General features: G+C 37.5%; 1 protein-coding gene across 3 annotated transcripts; it reads right to left on the bottom strand.

Moving 5' to 3' along the window:
• Window positions 1-100: 100 nt before the first annotated feature.
• LOC146511009 (uncharacterized) lies at window positions 101-19,883 on the bottom strand. Of its 3 annotated transcripts, none has more exons than XM_085172474.1 (8): window positions 18,202-19,883; window positions 18,023-18,058; window positions 5,448-5,777; window positions 4,488-4,763; window positions 4,087-4,380; window positions 3,223-3,546; window positions 1,834-1,959; window positions 103-1,740 (listed from the first exon to the last, which is right to left on the bottom strand). In XM_085172474.1, the coding sequence occupies exons 1-8, from the start codon at window positions 18,284-18,286 to the stop codon at window positions 1,472-1,474; spliced, it is 1,740 nt and encodes a 579-aa protein (XP_085028600.1). In that variant the 5' UTR covers window positions 18,287-19,883; the 3' UTR covers window positions 103-1,471. The 3 variants fall into 3 exon arrangements, with proteins under 3 accessions (XP_085028599.1, XP_085028600.1, XP_085028601.1); XM_085172475.1 differs by lacking the exons at window positions 18,023-18,058; window positions 18,202-19,883 and adding exons at window positions 5,872-5,901; window positions 6,046-8,976; XM_085172473.1 differs by lacking the exon at window positions 18,202-19,883 and having other exon boundaries at window positions 101-1,740; window positions 18,023-18,195.
• Window positions 19,884-20,943: the final 1,060 nt, after the last annotated feature.

Here is a 20,943-nt window from a genome sequence, read left to right as displayed (position 1 = left end):
ACATTAGTCTGCTAGTGCATGTATGTAACAGTCACGTTTCTCATTAATGCACCCCGAATAATAAAGCAAACACAATGTTTAATTAAATGTTTAATTAAAGGGGTTAACATTTTCTTTTTCTCTTTAAAAAATGACAAATGACAAAAGAGCAAAGAGCAGCAGTTTGTGTTTCCACTGATGATTCACAGACAAATCCTGATCTGATTGCAGGAAATGAGAAGCTACTGCTTGAAAGGTTTCATAATGCAATTGCACAAGTCATTGTGTGTGAATAGTTCTGTGTATATCTGTTGAAATATGTGGTTAATACTGAGTAAGAGCTCATGCTGAATAAGTTAAAGATACATTCTACAAAATGGTATCGGGAGACTGAGACTGCTAATGTATGTATGTAACAGTCAGGTCAGTGGCTAAATGATAAATACAGGTGTGCGCTGTAGGTCACTGTTTTGGTGATATTTGCAGTTATATTGTGTAATTAATTTCCAAATACTCCAAGAACAAGTTGTTTTTTGTTTTTATTGCAAATTTATTTGCATTATATCATTTAAATAATCATCAGTAAGACAAAGATTAGCTTGGCTTCACAATAAAAACTTGCCTAATGTATTCTTTTACTTTATACTTAAAAAGATTATATAAAATATACATACAGTGCATCAATAGTGCTACACTGAGTTTTAGCAAAACAACTAAAATAAATCAAATGAGCAGGAAATGAAATATTAACTTTACACTTTTCTTGACATTCAGATCAATTTAGAGTAAAATCAGATGCAACCTTTAATTGATGTGATTCTGTGAGAAAATTCAACACATCACATTGGACAGAAAAACATGTTATTCCCTGTTGCTGGTATTTCAGGAAGGACACTTGTACATATTTGAATTGTACCTGAAACACTGTTTTACATTTCTACACACAACAAAATGAATAAGCTGCTTCAAACATCTCTAAAGTGAAATTTCTATGATTTCAGGAACATTTTTTTTAAATGTTCACAGTCTTCAGTGCAAACAACAGCATAAACACACAGGTGCACCTCTGCTCCACCTCTAAACTAATAAACTAACAACCACTGTCCAGCACACAAAGTTATCGCTAAGCCATTTCATTTTGTACAAATCCATCTTTTCTGAGGAAGCTTTTCTTTTCCTTATACTTATACTTATCACCACACTGTGTTTATGTGCTTAAAAAGAAATTATTTTTAACTAAAACCAATTCTGAACTATAATTTCACCAACTCATCTACACGGACATTTTATAGAAGGTATTATTAAAAGACAGAAATTCAAAATGTGTAGTCTGTGATAAACTAGTTCCCCCCACAATATTTACACTGATGACGAGCCAGAAAAGCTGCAATGTTCTGATCAATGATGGAGCCTCTAGCTTCCAATATTAAAATGTATTAAATATTATTCTGACTGTGTTAATCTGAATGGATCGATGTTAATCCTTATAAATCTAAATGTTTTGATAAATATCCTCTTGTTCTTCATAAAGGTCGACAGTTTGTTCAGCAAACATCTGTGTTACATATACATGATCATTTTCATCACCGCTGCTTTGTTCTTCGTCTGCTTCCATTTTTCTCTCTTTCTCATATGTTTCCTCTCTCTTCGCTCTTCCTGTTTGTTTGGTAAAATTCCTGTAGGTGTTCAGTGTCTCAACATTCATATAGATCCTCTCCTCGTCACTGACGTCATCTTTGTCATTACAGGTTTTTAGAGTCACTGAAACAGAGCAGAGCAGATTTTTCTAGATGTCATGATCAAAATAAAGCTGCTGATTCATGTAATATGTTGTTTGTTCTGGTGAGCACTGACCTGTGGTGTGGATGTGGGCCTGCTGTGTTTGCCTCCTTCTCCTGAGCACCAGTAAGACCACCAACAAGACCAGCAGGAGCAACAGGACCACAGGAACTACAGACGAGACCAGCAGCATCCGAGGAACTAAGAGAGAAAAGGTTTTAGTCAAAAATGAAAGATAGAAAGTGGTTTTGTATTATTTATTGGCACTTCCTATTTCCTTGGTAATCGTGGTTTTACATAGTAAGGAGGTTCTTCTTTGGCAAATGTGTTCATCGAAAATGAGTTCAAGACACACTGCAGACAGGTCATTAGATGAATCTACAGTCGTATGGAGTCTTTTATTTATTGTTTAGAATGACATTTGTATCTAACATGTTTGGACTGTTAGACGGAGCTGAGCACCCACAGAAAATGATACACAGGCAAAGGTGCTAAATGCAAACACAATTAGCTCAGGTAACAAACTCAAACCCCAAACCTTCTGTGAGACAACAGTGTTTATCATATCACCTGCCAGCCTTTAATATGATCTTCATCAGTCTAATACTGCGTTGGATTCATCTTGTAAGACTCCGATATTGAAATCAAATAAATAATTTTTAAAGCATTTACGAAGTCTGGTTTATAACTTTTACTTGGCTACTATTTACCAGTTTAAAGATTTAAGCATGAACCTTTGCTGTAATGCAAAAGCAGTAAGGGATGAATGTGTCAAAAAGCTAGAAAAATGTACGATAATCCCCAAAACTCTCTTCACAAGACAGTGTCCCGAGTAATTATCAGCCCTTTTTTAAACTGTCATTCTTTGTTAAAGTTTTAGAAAAAGTTGTTTTAAAGCAATTCTTGTCTTTCCTAGATGAGAACAACATTTAGTCCTTTCTGTCAGGTGTCAGGGCCGTTCACAGTACTGAGTCTGCTCCTTTAAAATGACAAATGATTCTCTTCTTAATCCAGATTCTGTTGATTGTTATTACTGCTGCTTCTGAGAGCTGCTTTTGACAATGTTGATCATGAGTTACTCACAGAGTGTTTGGATCGTTGTAGTTTAAGGTTTAGGTCTAAATGGGTTTAAAGCTTATAACAACCACTGGACATTCTCAGTCAACATCAAAATACTCTGCATCAGCAGTTATGATCTCATTATTTGAAATTCGTTGGTTTTTTTTCTTTGCATATCTCTTTTCACTGCTACGCAGATGACTTACAATTATATTTACCTCAGATTTTGGAAATGTTTACTCTGCATTAAGGTTCAGTGACTGAATATTTTAAATCACAAAATTGAAGTTTCTCACAATTACACAACATTTTTTGTTTGTCCCTTAGCTGAGACCTAGAAGGTCAGTCTGGGCTAAGACTGTCCTTCTAGGACAGTACAAAACATAAATTCAATGCTATACTTACATTTAATGATGACAGTAATGGGTGCTGTTGCAGTAGAACTGAATGTCCGTGTGGACACTGTGACTTCATACACACAGCTGTAGTTGCCTTGGTGTTCATACTCAGCTACAGGGAAACTAAAGGAGGCTGAGTTGTTGACTGCTGGCTCGCTGTCTGTGATGTTGGAGTCAGAGAAGATGAGGAAGAATCGTCCACTGGAAAATGTGGAGTTAACAGAGCAGGTGAGGACAAAACTGTAACCCCTGGTGATCTCTGCACCTTCAGGACCCCAGACCAGACCTGCACCAGGAGAGGTCAGGGAGATGCTGGGTGTCTGCAGTCTCACTGGGGAATAAAAGGTACCAGGATTAAGAAGGAAGCAGAATCAAACACAACACTTAGTTTCTTGTTTATGAATGTAGTAGGTATGGAGCAGTATTAACATATTATTGTTATGCTGAATTTGATTTGATGAATGATCTTATAGATCTTTGCAAACTCTAGATTTGATTCTTTCATTGCTAAACACTCCACAGTTTCCAATAACTAACCTCTAATACTGTTTGATTGCTCCTTGCTACAGTGGGATTTGAGAGCATTTTTGATAATGGCCAAAAATAAAGAAAGCAGTAAAAATATCAGATAAATAAAATGACTAAAAACTATATAGAACAACAGATTCCATATTTAATACACTCTTTTTATATGTAACAATTAAATAAGTTTAAAGCTACGATTGAAAAACTCTTTCAATTACTTTTTTACAGATTTTTAAAAAAAATCAAAGGAGCTGTGATAAAAATGCAGTAATCTCTTATTCATGTCACTATTATCAGTATCTCACTTTGTTCCAAGTCAGTCCATACTTGTTTTTGTTTTTCTTACCAGTAACAGAGAGTCTGACAGAATCACTTAATGGGGAACTGAATTCACGACTTGGGCCTCTTTTCTTATACTGACACTGGTACAATCCCTCATGAAAAAAGTCCACATTGGGAATATTGAAGGTAGCAGAGTTTGTGTTGGAGGTTTGGCTCCTTCTGAATGAACCCTGAATTTGACTCAGAGTGAACGATCCACCTAAAACCTGAGTTGAGACTGAACATGTGATTTCAACAGTCTGACCCCAGGTCACCTCACCAACAGGGTAAATGGAGATACGAGGTTTTGGAAAACTCACTGAAAAAATATCAACATATTTGGCATTATCTCACCAGGTACCAGATTCTGTTACTGAAAGAAGAGAATGAAACAAAGAACTTGGCAAAGTGGATTTTTTTTCTTACCAGTAACAGAGAGTCTGACAGAGGAAGAGCTGAAACTTTGACTTGTTTTCATGTACTGACACTGGTACAGTCCATCATGATCAAAGTTCACATTGTGAAGATTGAATGTAACAGAGCTCATAGAGGATGTTTGACTCTGACTGAATGAGCCTGAAGTCTTCTGGAGGATAAAAGTTCCACCTGAGAATTTGTATGAAACTGAGCAAGTGATGCTGACGCCATGACCCCAGCTGACCTCATTACTGTACAAGAAGATGGTGGGCTCTGGGAGGGTTTCTAAAGAAATGATACAGTATTAGATAAGACAGGACACAGTCAAGATCTGATCAGATAATCTTAGTGGCTGATGGCTTAGCTGATACCATTTTATGTATGCAAATGAAAAACCTCAAATACTTGAGGGGCTTAAGTGGAAACTTTTTTTTGACTCTGCTCTTATTTGAATACAATTGTTTGAGGTTATTGCTGCTAAAAATTAAAGAGTTCACTTTTTTGGGCAAGCACTGAAAATGCTGTGCTGCACACATTGTACTGCTGCCTGAAAGAAAAATGACTTTCTCTTAACTCCACATGAATTAGAAAATACTGTCACAGTCACATTTTTAGGCTCTTAGGATGGCACACTTTTTCAAGATAAAAAGTCTGTAAATTAGGCTTTAAGTGAAGTCTGAGCTCAAAGTTCTTCACAAGCCTTCAGTAAGAAATGGGTTAACATGGTATGTTTAATTATGCAAATCAGTTATCTCATTAAATATGCATTAAACTGCAAACATGTTCAACAGAAAGACTGAGTGTAATAAAACAACACCTAAATGTGTTTTAAACATTTGAACATCTTTTCTGCGAAAGTAAAATATGATGGAATGAGAACTAACTAGAATCTAAGTATTGACAAGTACATGAAAAAAACAGCTATTATAAAGTGATAAGACCATAAACACTATAGAAAAGTTTTCTTACCTGAACAGACGATGAAAGCGTCCCAACCATGGTTACAGGAATAACTAATAGAGCTGCTGTACCTACAATTATCTAGAGAAGTTTCACTTCCTGAACAGTCCACATTACTGCGGAAGAAATTTCCTGTACCTTGACCAAAGTAAGCAGACCTACTGGACTGCAGAGCTATCCCACAGCCCAGCTCTCCACAGGCCACCTCGGCATCTTTTAAGTCCCAACCATCAGCACACACTCTTCCCCAGGAGTAACGGTAAGAGTACAAGTAAGAGTTATAGATTTCAACTCTTCCAGAGCACCGAGTGGACCCAGATCCAGCTAATCTGATCCGACCTATGAGGACAAAGACAATATGGAGGGCAGAGAGAATATTGCAAAAATGGCTTGAAATTGAAAATGTAAGTATGACAGGTTAGAACAGACTGACCTGCAGAAGGTGAGACCACGAGATAAACAACTATGGGAAAATAAAACCATGGATTGTTATCAAGACAAAGTTATTCAGTCTAAAAATAATTTAAGAAAAAAGTTATTTGTAAAGTTATTCAGACTGTCTCTGTGATAAAGAAAAGTATTAAGCATTATGGAAAATCTGTTTTACCGAAGATCAAGAAGTGAAGCGCTCTCTTCTCTCTGCCCTCCATGACTGAGAAGAAAGGCTGCTGCTTCGTGTCATTTATGAGAACAGATGACAGAAACCTGAACTAAAACCTGTGGTTTACAAAAACACTTCACACTAGTTATCCTTCTGAAACACTTCTCCTTTTGATTTCTTTCTTTCTTTTTTTCCTTACATGAAAGTAACCGAGCACTAATACTGAACAACAAAAGCAAACTGCAGCACTCAAATAACACATTTACCAGTTCTGGACTTGAAAATACATACAAACCTTTTCCTTTATATGCACCTGATTCATTTTATGTACATCAGTGTGAATGTATGTGCATCAAAACTTCTGAGGTATCATGTGTAAGAAAATTGAATGTTGGCATTACTATCTCTGCCTGAAAAAAGAAAAAAAATAGAAAATAAAAAAATTACAAAAAACATAAAAAATAAAAGACACAGTAACAGAGCTCTAATCTACGGTGTAATTAATCAATCATTTCTAAAAACTAATAAGAACATTTTATCCTGGTGTTTTCTAGCAATTTTTGTGCATTTTACTTCATTTTTATTTTTCTATCCTCCACCAGCCTCCCTGGTCTGAGTTTTACATATTGCAGCTGGTAAGGTGAAACCCAACTGTTCCTCTTCTTTTTAATAAACTAAATGACTGAAAACAACACGTGTTTCCATATAATAAACACTCATAACTAAAACGTGATCTTTAATTCATTAAAGGGTTAGATAACAGTTTTGCTTCTGTATATTCAGGAAAATGTCAAAGAAGTAAAGACGATCAGTGTTGGTTTTTCACAGAAAGTTCACAGACAGGAGGTGGTTCAGTGCCAGGAAAGGAGAAGCTAGTGGTTAAAGTTTCACAGTGCAGCTACTTTAGTGTGCACGTGTATATGAATGGGTATATACTTTTATGTTTCTGGCTAACGATGAAGAGCAAGATGACCAACTGAATTTCTGTTGACCATAGATGGACACATATGTATCTGTACACTAAGACACACTAAATATGATGACACTTTACAAAAGTAAAGACACAGTTCATGAAATACAAGTCGACAACACGAGTTCATCCATAGGGTAGCTGGGCAAAGCCAGTGATGAACTCAGTCGAGCCAGCTCAGGTTGTCATGTCATGGGTCTTAGAAACAGAGTTTTGAATTTTGTGGAATTATGGATTATTATTATTTTTTACTGTTATTGTAGTTTTATGATTTGTGCTTCTGGTTCCTCTTTATGTTAGAGTATTTAGTCTGTATTTGTCACAATCCTTGGTTGTTTGATCCAGAGTTTTGAGTTTATATATATATTTTGATGCTTTATGATATATGTTTAAGTTCATTTAGTTATCTTCAGCTCCTACGTTGCCCTGTTATATTTCATTGTTTATTAGATTCCCCTCGTGTCTTCACCCCCTGTGTTTAAGTCTCCTTTGCCCTTCATCTGTTTCAGTGATGTCTTTGTCTCCTGTCCCCTCCTCTTGTTTACAAGTTTCCCTGTGACCTGTTCCATCTGTCATGTGTGTTTCCCCCCCACACATTATGTTCTGTTTGTGCTTAGTTATGTCCATGTCTCATCTCCAGTCCCCTTTCCCCTCTGTGTGTAGTTACAGTGTGCGTGTTCCTCGTTGGTTCATTTCTGCTTCATTTCTGCTTCATTTCTGCGTTTCCTATGTTGTCAAGCTCATGTTGTCATGTCTGCTTCCCATTGTGTTTCCATGTTCAGTGTGTGTTCAATTTCACTTCCTCTGTGGCATCACTATGTTCATTCGTATCAGCTGTTTCCTCATGTGTTTTGTAGAAATGTTTAGCTTATTTTAGAGTTTAGAAATGTGTTAACATAGAATGTAGAATTATTGTAGAGACACTGACACTGCCCTCAATGTGATAAAGGCCTGACTGTCATGAACTTAGGAGTAGATTGTAGGAGACCCCTCCCCCAGTTGAACTGTGAAAGGTCTCAACATTTGACCTGGATAACTGTGGTCTGGAAGGGAGATGGGTTTTTTATGACCTCTAGGGAGTCACCTACACCCACAGTGTTTTAACTGTCACGCACACTCACTTACGCACACACATACATACAGGTATGCGTACACAGTCACACACGAGCACTCACAAAGACAGACACAGAGTTTGCAGCACACTGTAGGGGGGGTTTATGATGGGGATGCCTCTATAAAGCTGGCTGTAACTAACAAAGGGGTGAAGATTTTGCAGAGGGACACACCGGCCTCGTCTTCCCTTCTAGAAGTGCATGCTTAAATGAAGATGAATAAAGATGAATAAAAGTTTTGTGAAAATGACTACTGAGTTCCGGTGCCGTCTCTGGATGCCTCGACGAATAAAAGAACAGGGGTAAAACTGATTTCGCAACAGTTTCCACTCCCCCTGATCACCTCCTGTGTGTATTTATCCTGTGTTTTCATTCATTCCATGTCCAAGCGTCTGCTACGTCATGACATGTTTCCAGGTCTTCATGTATGCATGCCCAGTTGTCATGTTTAGGATATTTCATGTTTTCCCGATTTTAGATTATTATTTAGCTTTGAATTGATTTCACGCTTTAAAACCAGCCTTCAATAAACGCTGGTTGTGACCTCTCTGGAGCGCTTGAAGACTGAACACGTGAAACACTCCTGACATGTGACTTTGGAGCATTGTTAGATGACACTTGATGTATTTATCACTAGCAGGGTTCAGTTTCTTTACCCACACCCAGGACTGATTACTGCCACATCTGCTCTCAATCAAGAAATCACTTAAATAGGACCTGCCTGACAAAGCGGAGCAGACATCATTCCATGATCCAAGGAAATTCAGGAACAAATGAAAAATAAAGTAATTGAGATCTCAGAGTCTGGAGTCCAGTGAGAGCCACGGTGGTTTGTTTGTTTTTCTAGTTGCCAAACAGAAGTCTTTCCAACTCTGGCCTGAAAAAAGGGGTGTGCCATCACTCAGTTTGGGAGATCAATCTTTATTAGGAGATTTGAAAGAATGTTGTTGTCACTTGTTACTTGCTCAAAAGGGCTGCAAGCAGAATAATTTCCAAATCCATTTTATTGGACGTGATGTGATTCTTCTTCACCATGTGACTCTTTATGAATTTGACACACCTGGTTAAAAGTATCATACAAATTGCTAATAATCGCATTTCACTGTCATTGTACGCAAAAGTCAATCACACAACATACAATATTGAATGACTGAGGATTTTAATGCAGTATTATTATAAAACAGAAACAGAATTTATAATCTGTCTAATAGGTTAGAACATAATTGTGTTTTTTTGTTATTATAACTGGTTAAAAGTGTAACAGAAATGACAATTTACGGTAAGCCAAGAAAAGTAGAAAAACTTAAATGATCAGTTAATGGACACTGAAGCTACTAATTTTAACCTATATGAAATATTTGACCATGTGGTAGTCTCATTGTAGTAAGATAAGAGAGTTTTAGTTTCTTCTGGCTGATATTCTGTGTTAAACTGAATGGATCAATGTTAATCAATATTAACCTAAAGATTTTGATAAACATCTTGTTCTCTACAGAGGTCCACAGTTTGTTCATCAAATGACCGAGTTACAAATACATGATCATTTTCATCACTACTGCTTTGATCTTCATCTGCTTTTCTTCTCTCTTTCTCTGCTCTTCCTGTTGGTTCAGTGTGATTTCTTTGGGGTTCAGTCTCTCAGAATCCATATCTTTTGTCACTGACGTCATCATCTTCATCACAGATTGTTAGAGTCACTGAAAGACAACAGAGCAGATTTCTGTCATGTGGACATCATATTCAAAACAAAGCTGTTGTTTTTTCGTGTAATATATTGTTTGTTCTGGTGAGCACAGACTTCTGGTGTGGATGTAGCCCAGCTGTGTTTGCCTCCTTCTCCTGAGCACCAGGAAGACCACCAACAAGACCAGCAGGAGCAACAGGACCACAGCAACTACAGACGAGACCAGCAGCATCCGAGGAACTAAGAGAGAAAAGGTTTTTGTCAAATATGCAAGATAGAAAGTGGTTCTGCATGAGTTATTGTTGTCCCTGCATCTTTGACTCAGGGTTTTTAGTTTTGGGGATGTTTTGGTTTTCTCTACTTTTTTATTTTTGATTATCTTTGAATCGTGCTTATTGATGTATGTATGCTTTATCTACCTAAGCCTGATACAGGATTATGGTAACAGTTTACATTCAAGCTCCATTACCTTCTATTTATTGTATTATGTTTACTTTCCTTGTGCTTATGAATTTCTTGTTATCTGTGCCTTAAGTTCCCCATTTTAGGTAATGCTTTAGTTTATTAACCCCTGTTTACGTTCCTGTTCTGGTCCTTGTATCTTGTCTTCTAATGTTATAATCTTTGTTTTATCTATTTTTCCAATTCAGTAAAAGGACTAGATGTTACAATCTCTGATAATGCATTGCTTTAAATGAAGAGAATCTTGAGGGATGGCTGTTGTGAGGAAAGGCAGCCCAGGAACTGTGATAATGCAATGACAGGACGATCTGACTTGAGCTTCAGCGTTTGTGCAATTTGCAACAAATTGTGTGATGCAGACTTTTTAATTCACATTTGTGCAATTCATTTAAATCTTCTGCTCTTGAAAGTGAAACTCTTACAACTACATATCCCTTTAGCTAACCCACCAAGAAAAAAAGCAATGGAAATTTTTTTTGTTTGCATTTCTTTTTTGTTGGTTTTTTTGCCTGTCCCGTTTGGTTTTGTTTGTCTGAAGGCCAACAAAGATACCCAACGGATTTACTTTACCAAGTGGATCATCACGGCTTTGCCATATTGGTCCAATTGATCGACTTTTGTTGTTATTGTCATTTATTTTATTTTATTTTATTTTTATTTTCAGTTGTTACAGATGGGACAGACATGGCTGGGGGATAGGAAAAGGAGAAAGAAAGATGAAGGAAAAGAAAAACAGATGGGAAGAGGGACAGTGAGAACACTGAGGACACTTAAAAAGAAAGAAAAAAATCTCCCAGATTACCTGTTGAGAGACAAATAAGAGAAAACAAGCAAAAAAGAAAGCAGCATAGTAAACACAACACCATCTCATTAATCCAACTAAGTGTAAATAACAGTAAATACTAAATAATGATTGTTGTTATGCAGCACGCAGGACTGACAGCGCACAATGTGCTTTGAGGTAGCAGCCAAGGAAGATGAGGTTTGTGTCTATGAACAGTTAACACCTGTGTGTACACCTGTGTGCACACAGGTGTACACACAGGTGTGGATCAGCACGCTTGTATTTAAAAGGTTTCTCCATGTAACGATCTGCTAGAGGGTGTGGGGAGCCATAGCCCCGTCCCCCAGGGCATGAAGCAGGCATGGAGGAGATCCAGGCCCCAGACTTCCAGAGCCCCCAGAGTGCAAGAGCCCAAGGAGGACCACTGGTTTGCATTTCTTATTGACTTGGGTCAGTAATAACCACAATCAATATTTTTTAAGACCCTATAGTTTTAAAAATATTGATCTCTACCAAATAGTTGAGATGTCACTTAATGGTTTACCTATGAAATGTAATGTTAATAAAACTACAGTAGAAAATACAGTTGAAAAAAGTAAATTCTGTCCATATGCTACTTATTTGCAGGGATGAGTGAGGAGCATGAAATGGTGATCTTTGCGTTGGACTCTTTGCTACATCCTATGACAGATGAAAGAGGCATGAACCCACAGGCATTGCTTAGAAGGCTGACATATTTGTTGTCAAACCTTTTTACTGCAATCAGACCTTCATCAGACCTCCATGGCCCTTCTTCATTAGGTCTTTGCCTGCCATCAGGGGAGCTCCACCCAGCGCAGTTTGGTCATAGAGTACCAATGCACCTGACACCCAAGGAGGAGTGCAACTTCTGGACCAAGCTGAAACTTGTGAAGAGCTGCGGTTCTTTTATGGGTTTGCACAATGTTTTTTTTTTTTACAACTTTGGCTTCTAGAGGTAGCTTCTGTTCCTCTACACTGTGGGAAGCATTGAAGAATGTGGATCTGCCTTACAGCAGCAAGTTATCGATAATCCAGATGAACTTGGCAGAACAATTTAAAACCCCACTCAAACAGTTTGTTGGCAATAATATTGGCGGAGAGTGGCAGCCCTTGTGGCTTCATGTGAGACCATGACCTCAAACACACTGTGCTTGAAAGTGGATGGTATCAGGAGACACCACTCACGAATCCACCACAGGAGCATGTGGTTATGAGCCATTCAATTTTTCAGCACCCATCTAGTACTTGTAAAGTATAAAATTATAATTTTGACAACTTAGTAATATTAATTTACCAGCTAGTGTAATTTAGTTAAAAGGTAATTAGTTGTGATATCTGTAATTTGTTATTTGTAACATGTTACTCTTGATTTTTACCATATTATTCTTTTAAATTTTTGTAACTTTCTGAGTTTTCTATATTAACTCAGAAAGTTACAAAAATTACTTACTGTGGAAATTCATTCAGCATATTCTTGCTATGCTAACACTTAATGTGATTTATCAACAGCAATGGATAAACAAAATGGGTCCAGATGTGTTTATTTTATGGCAAATAATACATTTAATAACATTTAGGTTAATGTTAGCATTAGCACCATAAAGTGACAAATTTTGAGCACAAAAAATGATTACACATTAAGAATTTTTTTATGTTATCAAGTCACATAAATCTGTTCAGTAAGTCCTCTAACATTATCACATATCAAAAAAATTATACCTTCCTACCTTAGTTTAATCAAAAACACTCAAAATATGTTAGGTGGTTTTTTGGTTTCTCACTTCCTGGTTGGGAGAGGAATAAGAAGAACCAACCATTCACAGTGACATCTGGTGGATTATTTCAGCACTGCATACCTTAACTAAGTAGTAGAGATGGCTCAGTTAGTTGGAGAGAAGTTAGGCACTTTTCTTATTGAAATATAAATGTGCTCGACCATTTGGTTGAGCAGGTTGTTAAAGTGATATGCCATAAGGCCAGCTGCAAAAATACTCCTGTTCACAATTTTTAGTTACAAAACACTGAGTCTCTTTAGTAATTCCAGCACCTCATTAGGCTTTGCGCTGCTGCAGACATTAATAAATCTGACCCCAAATGTTCCTTCTTCTTTAAATGTAATGAAGGGATATTTTTCATGGGCTGTTCTCATTTATATGACCTCAATAAAACAACAGGGATAGAACACATTGTGTAGTCATTTTGTGTAGTCATTTTGTAGTCCATCTTCTGATATTTGTAGATTCAATACAGGGACATCGTCACATTGTTAAGGACAGACTGGTGTAGAATTGTTCCAATTCTCAGCGCTCTTCTCTTTTCCCATGTTGTGCCATCTACTTAGCCAGAGATTGTCTCTCTTTACCCTCTCATTTCCCCCAAAGTTGTTATAGTTCACTTAAACTAACTAAATAATAAAACTTGATGTGAAAAATAAAAATTTCATTTCAAAAGACTACCTGATAGAAGCCTTGATAAGAGCTGTACCATCTAATTGCAATGTAATGCAGGTAAATAAAACTATTTTTTTTTACTTATTGTTATTGTTTCTTCAAAAAGCTCTATAGTTGACAGTTATTGTGTAGATTAATAATTACTTTTTTGAATTGTCTACTACAGGTTTTTGACTGAGCTTCTTGGAAAGTAAAAGAGAGCTGCCTTGAGCTCTGAAAATGTGAACAGGCTAGTTTGTCTAAGTAACTGGCTGAAAGAGATGGACAGTAAATGAGCATGGCGGTACTGTGAGTCCAGAGGATTTGTTATTTTTGCACTAAAATGTTCGATGATCACACTATTTTAGCCTAATGTACAAAATAATTTTGGCTAAGGTTGCTCAGAGTTTAAAGGTGAAGCTGGTCTAATAACCTTTTATGTTTCTGCCTTATTTTTTTAAGAAGAAAAACTGCACCTTATGTTAAAACTTTATTATTATTATTATTATTATTTAAAGACAATACCATTTTGAAAATGTACTTGAAGCACTTTATTTTAGGTCTGCACAATTTTGGCCAGAGATTTTTTTTTTTCTGTGATTTGAATTGAAATGCAGTTTAAAGACTTTTTCAGGAATTAAAAGAGCTCGAGTTTACAATGTTCATGTCCATGTCTATTATTTAATTCTGTCTCCCACTATTAGAAATAAAAAACGAAGCTCTTGAAATAAATCAAAAATAACTGAAATTAAAAGACCCGATTTTTTTTTTTGATATTGTTTGTTTGGTATACTTTCAAACAGAGAAAATCCATAAGGGAAAAATAGGGAATAGAGTGGCCAGTGTGCACAGTATGTTGTTCTAATTTTTAATACATAAATTTAATACTATACTTACATTTAATGATGACAGTAATGGGTGCTGTTGCAGTAGAACTCAATGTCCGTGTGGACACTGTGACATACACACAGCTGTAGTTGCCTTGGTGTTCATACTCAGCTACAGGGAAACTAAAGGAGGCTGAATTGTTGACTGCTGGCTTGCTGTCTGGGATGTTGGAGTCAGAGAAGATGAGGATGAATCGTCCACTGGAAAATGTGGAGTTAACAGAGCAGGTGAAGACAAAACTGTAACCTCTGGTGATCTCTGCACCTTCAGGACCCCAGACCAGACCTGCACCAGGAGAGGTCAGGGAGATGCTGGGTGTCTGCAGTCTCACTGGGGAATAAAAGGTACCAGGATTAAGAAGGGAGCAGAATCAAACACAACACTTAGTTTCTTGTTTACACATCCAGCAGTTATGGAGCAACATTAACAAACTCTAAATTTGATTATTTTGTTGCTAAACGCTCCACAGTTTCCAATAATTAACCTCTAATACTGTCTGATTGCTCCTTGCTACAGTGGGATTTGAGAGCATTTTTGATAATGGCCAAAAATAAAGAAAGCAGTAAAAATATCAGATAAATAAAGTGACTAAAAACTATAAAGAAAGGATTGATTGGAATAGTGATGATGATGTCTGCTATCACTGTCAATTGTCAGTAAACACTTCATCTGGCTGATGAATCGTCACGTGACATATTACAAAGTCTGTATTATTAACTCTGTAATTAGGCGCCATTCTTCTTATTTTACAGCGCTGTTGTTCAATCGGGGAACGCTCTCTGTTGAGGAGAAAAGCATGAATTTGTTTGTATACGGATTATCCATTGTTTAAAGGTCCCGGTAGTCGAAAAGGAGGCAGAGCTGTTGAGAAATGCTAGGAACTAACTGGGCGCTAACCGTTCAAACATATTGAATGTCGCAATGTTGGCAAAGAGAGGAAGTGACGTAAGATTTGCGCATGCGGGGTACCGATCGGGTTTCCGGTACGGATCGGGTAGCGACAACGACCCGTGATTTTTTTGCGAGAATTTCTCATGACAGTAACGTAAGCGAGTGCGACGTTCGTGGCAACAGCTTTGTGCAAGTCAACAATGGATAATATATCAAGTGCGGGAGAGAGTGTGAACATGCAGTGTTTAAAGCGTGGAAGTCTTGACCATACTTTGAGTTTGATTCCATAAAAAGTGACAAAAACATTTGCGTCCGTTGAAAACTTCTTTTTACAGCGAAACACCCCCCCCCCCCCCCCCCCCGTAAACTTCCACGCAAGCATCGAGTGCGCAACGACGTAATGGGAAATTCACAGAGAAACCCGCAGATTCTTCAACTGCCCGCTGCGGCACACCTGCACCAGGGCAAACCTCCGCCTACCCCACTTCTGCTTTACAGGTGAAAATAGAGCAACAGGGCCGCTAGTCTTTGATTTTATTTATTTTCTGCTGTGTTTTACTTGCATCTATTTGAAAGACTGAGTGTAAACACAGAAAAAATATTTTATGTGCTGGAATGTGCAGAAAATAGGTTTAAATGTTAAACAAATTTCTTCCAGTCAGAGAATGTTGCATATAATTACATTTTTGCTTGATGCATAAAAATAAAAGATTAAAACTGATAAAACAAATAAAAAAAAAAAGAGACTTTTCCATTTGATTACATTTTGTATGATGGATGATGCAGAAAAAGTAGAATTGGGCTGAAAGATCTATCACTTTATCACCTATTCAGGTTGTAAATTGTGTTTTTAAAAAGTAACTACGTAATTAATTACTTTTGAAAATAAGTAATCAGTAAAGTAACGGGATTACTTTTTTGTGGAAGTAATCAGTAATTAGTTACTGATTACTTTTTTCAAGTAACTTGACCAACACTGCTCGTGAATGAACCCTGAATTTGACTCAGAGTGAACGATCCACCTAAAACCTGAGTTGAGACTGAACATGTGATTTCAACAGTCTGACCCCAGGTCACCTCACCAACAGGGTAAATGGAGATACGAGGTTTTGGAAAACTCACTGAAAAAATATCAACATATGAAAGCATTATCTCACCAGGTTACTGATTCTATTATTGAAAGAAGAGAATGAAACAAACAACTTGGCAAAGTGGATTTTTTCTTACCAGTGAGTCTGACAGGGGAAGAGCTGAACCTTCGACTTATTTTCACGTACTGACACTGGTACAGTCCATCATGATCAAAGTTCACATTTTGAAGATTGAATGTAACAGAGCTCATAAAGGATGATTTAGTCTGATTGAATGAGCCTGAAGTCTTCTGGAGGATAAAAGTTCCACCTGAGAACTTATCTGAGACTGAGCAATTGATTCTGACGTCCTGACCCCAGGTAACCTCATTACTGTACAAGGAGATGGTGGGCTCTGGGAGGGTTTCTAAAAAAAAAGATGTAGTATTAGATAAAACATGACACAGTCAAGTTCAGATCAGATAATCTTATTGGCTACCATATTAGCTGATGGCTTAGCTGATACCGTTTTGTGTCTGCAAATGACAAATCTCTGCAGCTAAATACCAGAGCACTATTTTTTTTTTATGCTGTGTCTGATTTAGTGTCTGCTGGCAGTTATGTGCAGTATTGTTACTGCTGGTTACACTATCTCCAGCCTCTCGTATACACACAGAAAAATGAGGCAGGTGTGCTCTCTCCTGAATACCACAATAATTTGTACTGCCTCCTTCTCTTCTCCAATACACTGCTACTTCTTGGTTTCTCTCCCTGGACATCTTCGACATATGATCAATGACCATTAAGTCAAATTATAAAGAAAAAACATCAGATAAACACTCACTGAAACTGATCATGAGCTATAACAGTGTAGAGCAGGTTGGTAATGGTTTAAACTTCTCTGATTAGTTACTGGCACTGATTTTACAGACTTTAACTGCTCTTTTCATTCTCTCATCTCATATTTCCTTTTCCTCACAATATCTTGAGGTGGTTAGACAGAAACTTTTTTGACCTTGCTTCTATCTTATGAATGTTTCCGGTTATTGCTGCTAAAGGAGGAGGTTTTTAAATTATAGTTCATTTCAAGCAAATGTTGCAGTGCACACATTGTAATGATGCTTGTAAAAAAAAAAGTAAGATAAGCAAAATATGATGGAATGAGAACAAACTAGAATCTAGGTTTTAACTAATACATGAAAAAATCCCAGTTGTGACACCACCACAGACTTTTGGCAGTTTTCTTACCTGTACAGACCACACCAGCGTCTTCCCTATGGCTACAGTCGTGTGTCCTAAGTCCTCTGTGACGACAATCATTTAGAGAAGTTTCACTTCCTGAACAGTCCACATCATCAAGCATGATAGTCCCTGTACCTTGACCAAAGTAAGCAGACCCAAGAGCCTCCAGTGCTATCCCACAGTTCAGCTCTCTACAGACCACCTCAGCATCTTTTAAGTCCCAGCCATCATCACACACTGTTCCCCAGGAGGGGTAACGGTAAGAGTTATAGTTATAGTAAGACTTATAGATTTCAACCCTTCCAGAGCACCGAGTGGACCCATTTCCAGCTAATCTGAGCACACCTATGAGGAAAAAAACAATATGAACTATATTGCAAAAATGGCTTGAAATTGAAAATGTAAGTATGACAGGTTAGAACAGACTGACCTGCAGAAGGTGAAGGTGACACCACGAGATAAACAACTATGGGAAAATTAAACCATGGAATGTTATCAAGATATAAAGTTATTTGGTCTAAAAATAATTTAAGAAAAGTTGTTGTAAAGTTATCCAGACTGTCTCTGTGATAAAGAAAAGTATTAAACATTATGGAAAATCTGTTTTACCGAAGATCAAGAAGTGAAGCGCTCTCTTCTCTCTGCCCTCCCAGCCCTGGCCCTCCATGACTGAGAAGAAAGGCTGCTGCTTCATGTCATTTATGAGAACAGACGACAGAAAACTGAACTAAAACCTGTGGTTTACAAAAGCACTTTGCACTGGTTATCCTTCTGAAACACTTCTCCTTTTGATTTCTTTTTTTTTTTCTTACATAAAGTAACAGAGCACTAATACTGAACAACTCTGAAATTTAGAGCACCAAAAACAAACTGCCGCACTCAAACAACACATTTACCAGGGTTTATATTTATCTGGGCTTAAAAATAAATATAAAAATGTCCTTTTATATGGATCTGAGTACTTAATTGTAAGTAACGGTCTAACATCCAAGAAAGGGGGCAGATAATGGATTACAGATCTTCCTTATAAAACCAACACATAAGCTTATTTTGACGAGTCTCTTTTTCAGGCGCCGTACAAAAAGCAAAATGAACAAAACAAAACCAGAAGGAAACAGGAATAGATTTTAAAAAACAAGTAAAATACATAGTAGGTGCTAAACATACACATGACACAAACACATGAACAAATCAGACAGACTCAAATGCCAGCGGGAAATAAGTTTTGAGTCTAGTTTTAAATGACTCAGTGGAGGGAGCACAATTGACTATGAGGGCAATGCTCTTCCACAGGTCAGGGACAACCACAAGAATGCAGGTCTCTTTGACTTTAAATACAGAGCAGAGAACAGTCAGAAGCATCTGCTCAGCTGATCAGAGGGATCTGGAAGCTGAACAGGGCTGTAAGTGGCCAAAGATGTAGAAAGCAGCCAAACCATGAAGGGTTTTGTAGACAAACAGTTGGCAACCACTGGAGAGAAGTTAAAACAGCTGTAATATGATCTCTTTTGGGGTGTCTGTGAGGAGCCTAGCAGCAACATTTTGAACAAACTGGAGATGGGACAGGAAGGTCTGACAGAGACCAGTATAAAGTGAACTGCAGTATTCCAAGTAAGGGGAAATGAGAGATGTAAAAATCACAGTTTTAATGTTGGAAAAAAAGAAAAAGGAAAATACAAAAACTAAGCAGGGCAGAAATATACAAACAGACAGACACTACTTCCACAAAGGGGGAGAAAAGAACAGAGGGAGATTCAGACAATATATATGCAATAGGGAATTGGCACAGAGCGGATACACCTGGAAACACAGTTAGGGAATATAACCTGGCTGTTCAGACAAAGGTTGTCTAGCTTGGCTTGTCAAACCACTGCTTGCCTTGTCTAGCAATTATTCTGCATCAATAAATTGACACTAGTGAAAAAAAAAGCAACTTGAGATTTGGACCCTTTTTTTTTTAATCATTAGGTAGGTAAAAACCCAAAATTTTATCTGCAAATGTCATCCTACCCACTTATAACTAAAGTAAACAACATTTTCTAATTCTTAAAGAAATCAAAGATAGTTTTGATTTTCCACAGACATTTGACAGACAGGAGGTGGTTTGGTGGCAGGAAAGGAGAAGCTAGTGGTTAAAAGTTTCACAGTGCAATTATGTGATTTTGCATGCGTGGATATGGGAACTGCAAGTAAGTAAATTAGGTGGAAATGAACTTTTTTTTTCTTGATATGACCTATGTGAACTATCACAAAAAGATAGCTGATAGCTATCTTTAAATGTACTACAGTCAGAAAATGCTGCTTAAGTGCTGCACCTGGTCAACCAGTTTTATGAGCACGGTCAGAGCTGCTGTCCTCTCCTGCTAAACAGGTTAAAATAGATAAGATAAGATAAAATAGCGACAGGACTTAGTGTCGTGGAACTGAAGAAGCTCGTCGCAGGCTATATTGTCGAGGACATGTTGCTGATTTCCACTGTAGACTCTGAGTCATTCTGACGCATCGTAACTAAAAGTGGTGTCAAGCTGCCCCAGAGAAAGTCATTTGTAGGATACCTTGAGAGAAAATATAACAAAATGAACTCTATCTTGAAGGATACACTCAAAGAGGTAGAGTTTGTTTCCACCACCGCTGACATCTGGATGGTAAATAATAAATGTTTTATGGGGGTAACAGTTCAGCCCTATCATTTGGAGTCTGAATCTGAAAATGAAGAAGGTGATGACGAGGAACCAACCTTTACTGATGTCATAGAAGCTCTTTCAACCGCATCTGGTGATGCACAGTTTAGCCTCCCTCCACACTGCAGATGTGCACCACACACAATTAACTTGATTTCAAATTTCGATGTTGATAAATGTCTAAATTCCTGTGCAGACACCAAGGCTGTATATAGGAGTAGCATTGCAAAATGTTCTGCTCTTTGGACTAGAACAAGTCGATCAACATTAGCCTCTGAACAGGTGGAGGAAGTCAGCTGCAGGAAACTAATGGTACCAACATCCACAAGTTGGAATTCCCTGTATGAGGCCATTTCCAGAATCATCACAATTTCCTTGAATGAACTTAATGCCCTGTGTGTAAAACTGTTTTTCTGCCTTGTTTTTCTGTTGTGGTATTTAGCCTGATAAACGGCTCGCCTTTTGTTAACCTTCAGTTTTTTCCTCCTGTGTCTGCATCTGGGTCCACTCCACAAACATACTGGCTGATCAGTCGTGACAAAATATAGATGTATTGACTAAACTAAAACAGTACATAAATATAGCAAACGGTAAATAAATGGGCCATTATTATTGCTACTCCCCCTGGTGAAAACATATGTACAGTTTGACTTTTTGTTCGCTTAAAAAA

Source organism: Neolamprologus multifasciatus, chromosome 9 (genome assembly GCF_963576455.1).
Source record: "Neolamprologus multifasciatus chromosome 9, fNeoMul1.2, whole genome shotgun sequence".
Taxonomy (NCBI): domain Eukaryota; kingdom Metazoa; phylum Chordata; class Actinopteri; order Cichliformes; family Cichlidae; genus Neolamprologus; species Neolamprologus multifasciatus.
This window is presented reverse-complemented; position numbering and strand designations above follow the sequence as displayed.

Bases quoted from the DNA above. Each gene is read 5' to 3' on its own strand.
- LOC146511009 (XM_085172473.1), bottom strand. From the start codon at position 18,182: ATGTTTAATACTTTTCTTTATCACAGAGACAGTCTGGATAACTTTACA. The intron at 3,547-4,086 runs GTAAGAAAAACA...TTTATTCCCCAG, and splicing joins TGTCAGACTCTCTGTTACTG to TGAGACTGCAGACACCCAGC. The intron at 1,960-3,222 runs GTAAGTATAGCA...TTTCTCTCTTAG, and splicing joins CATTACTGTCATCATTAAAT to TTCCTCGGATGCTGCTGGTC.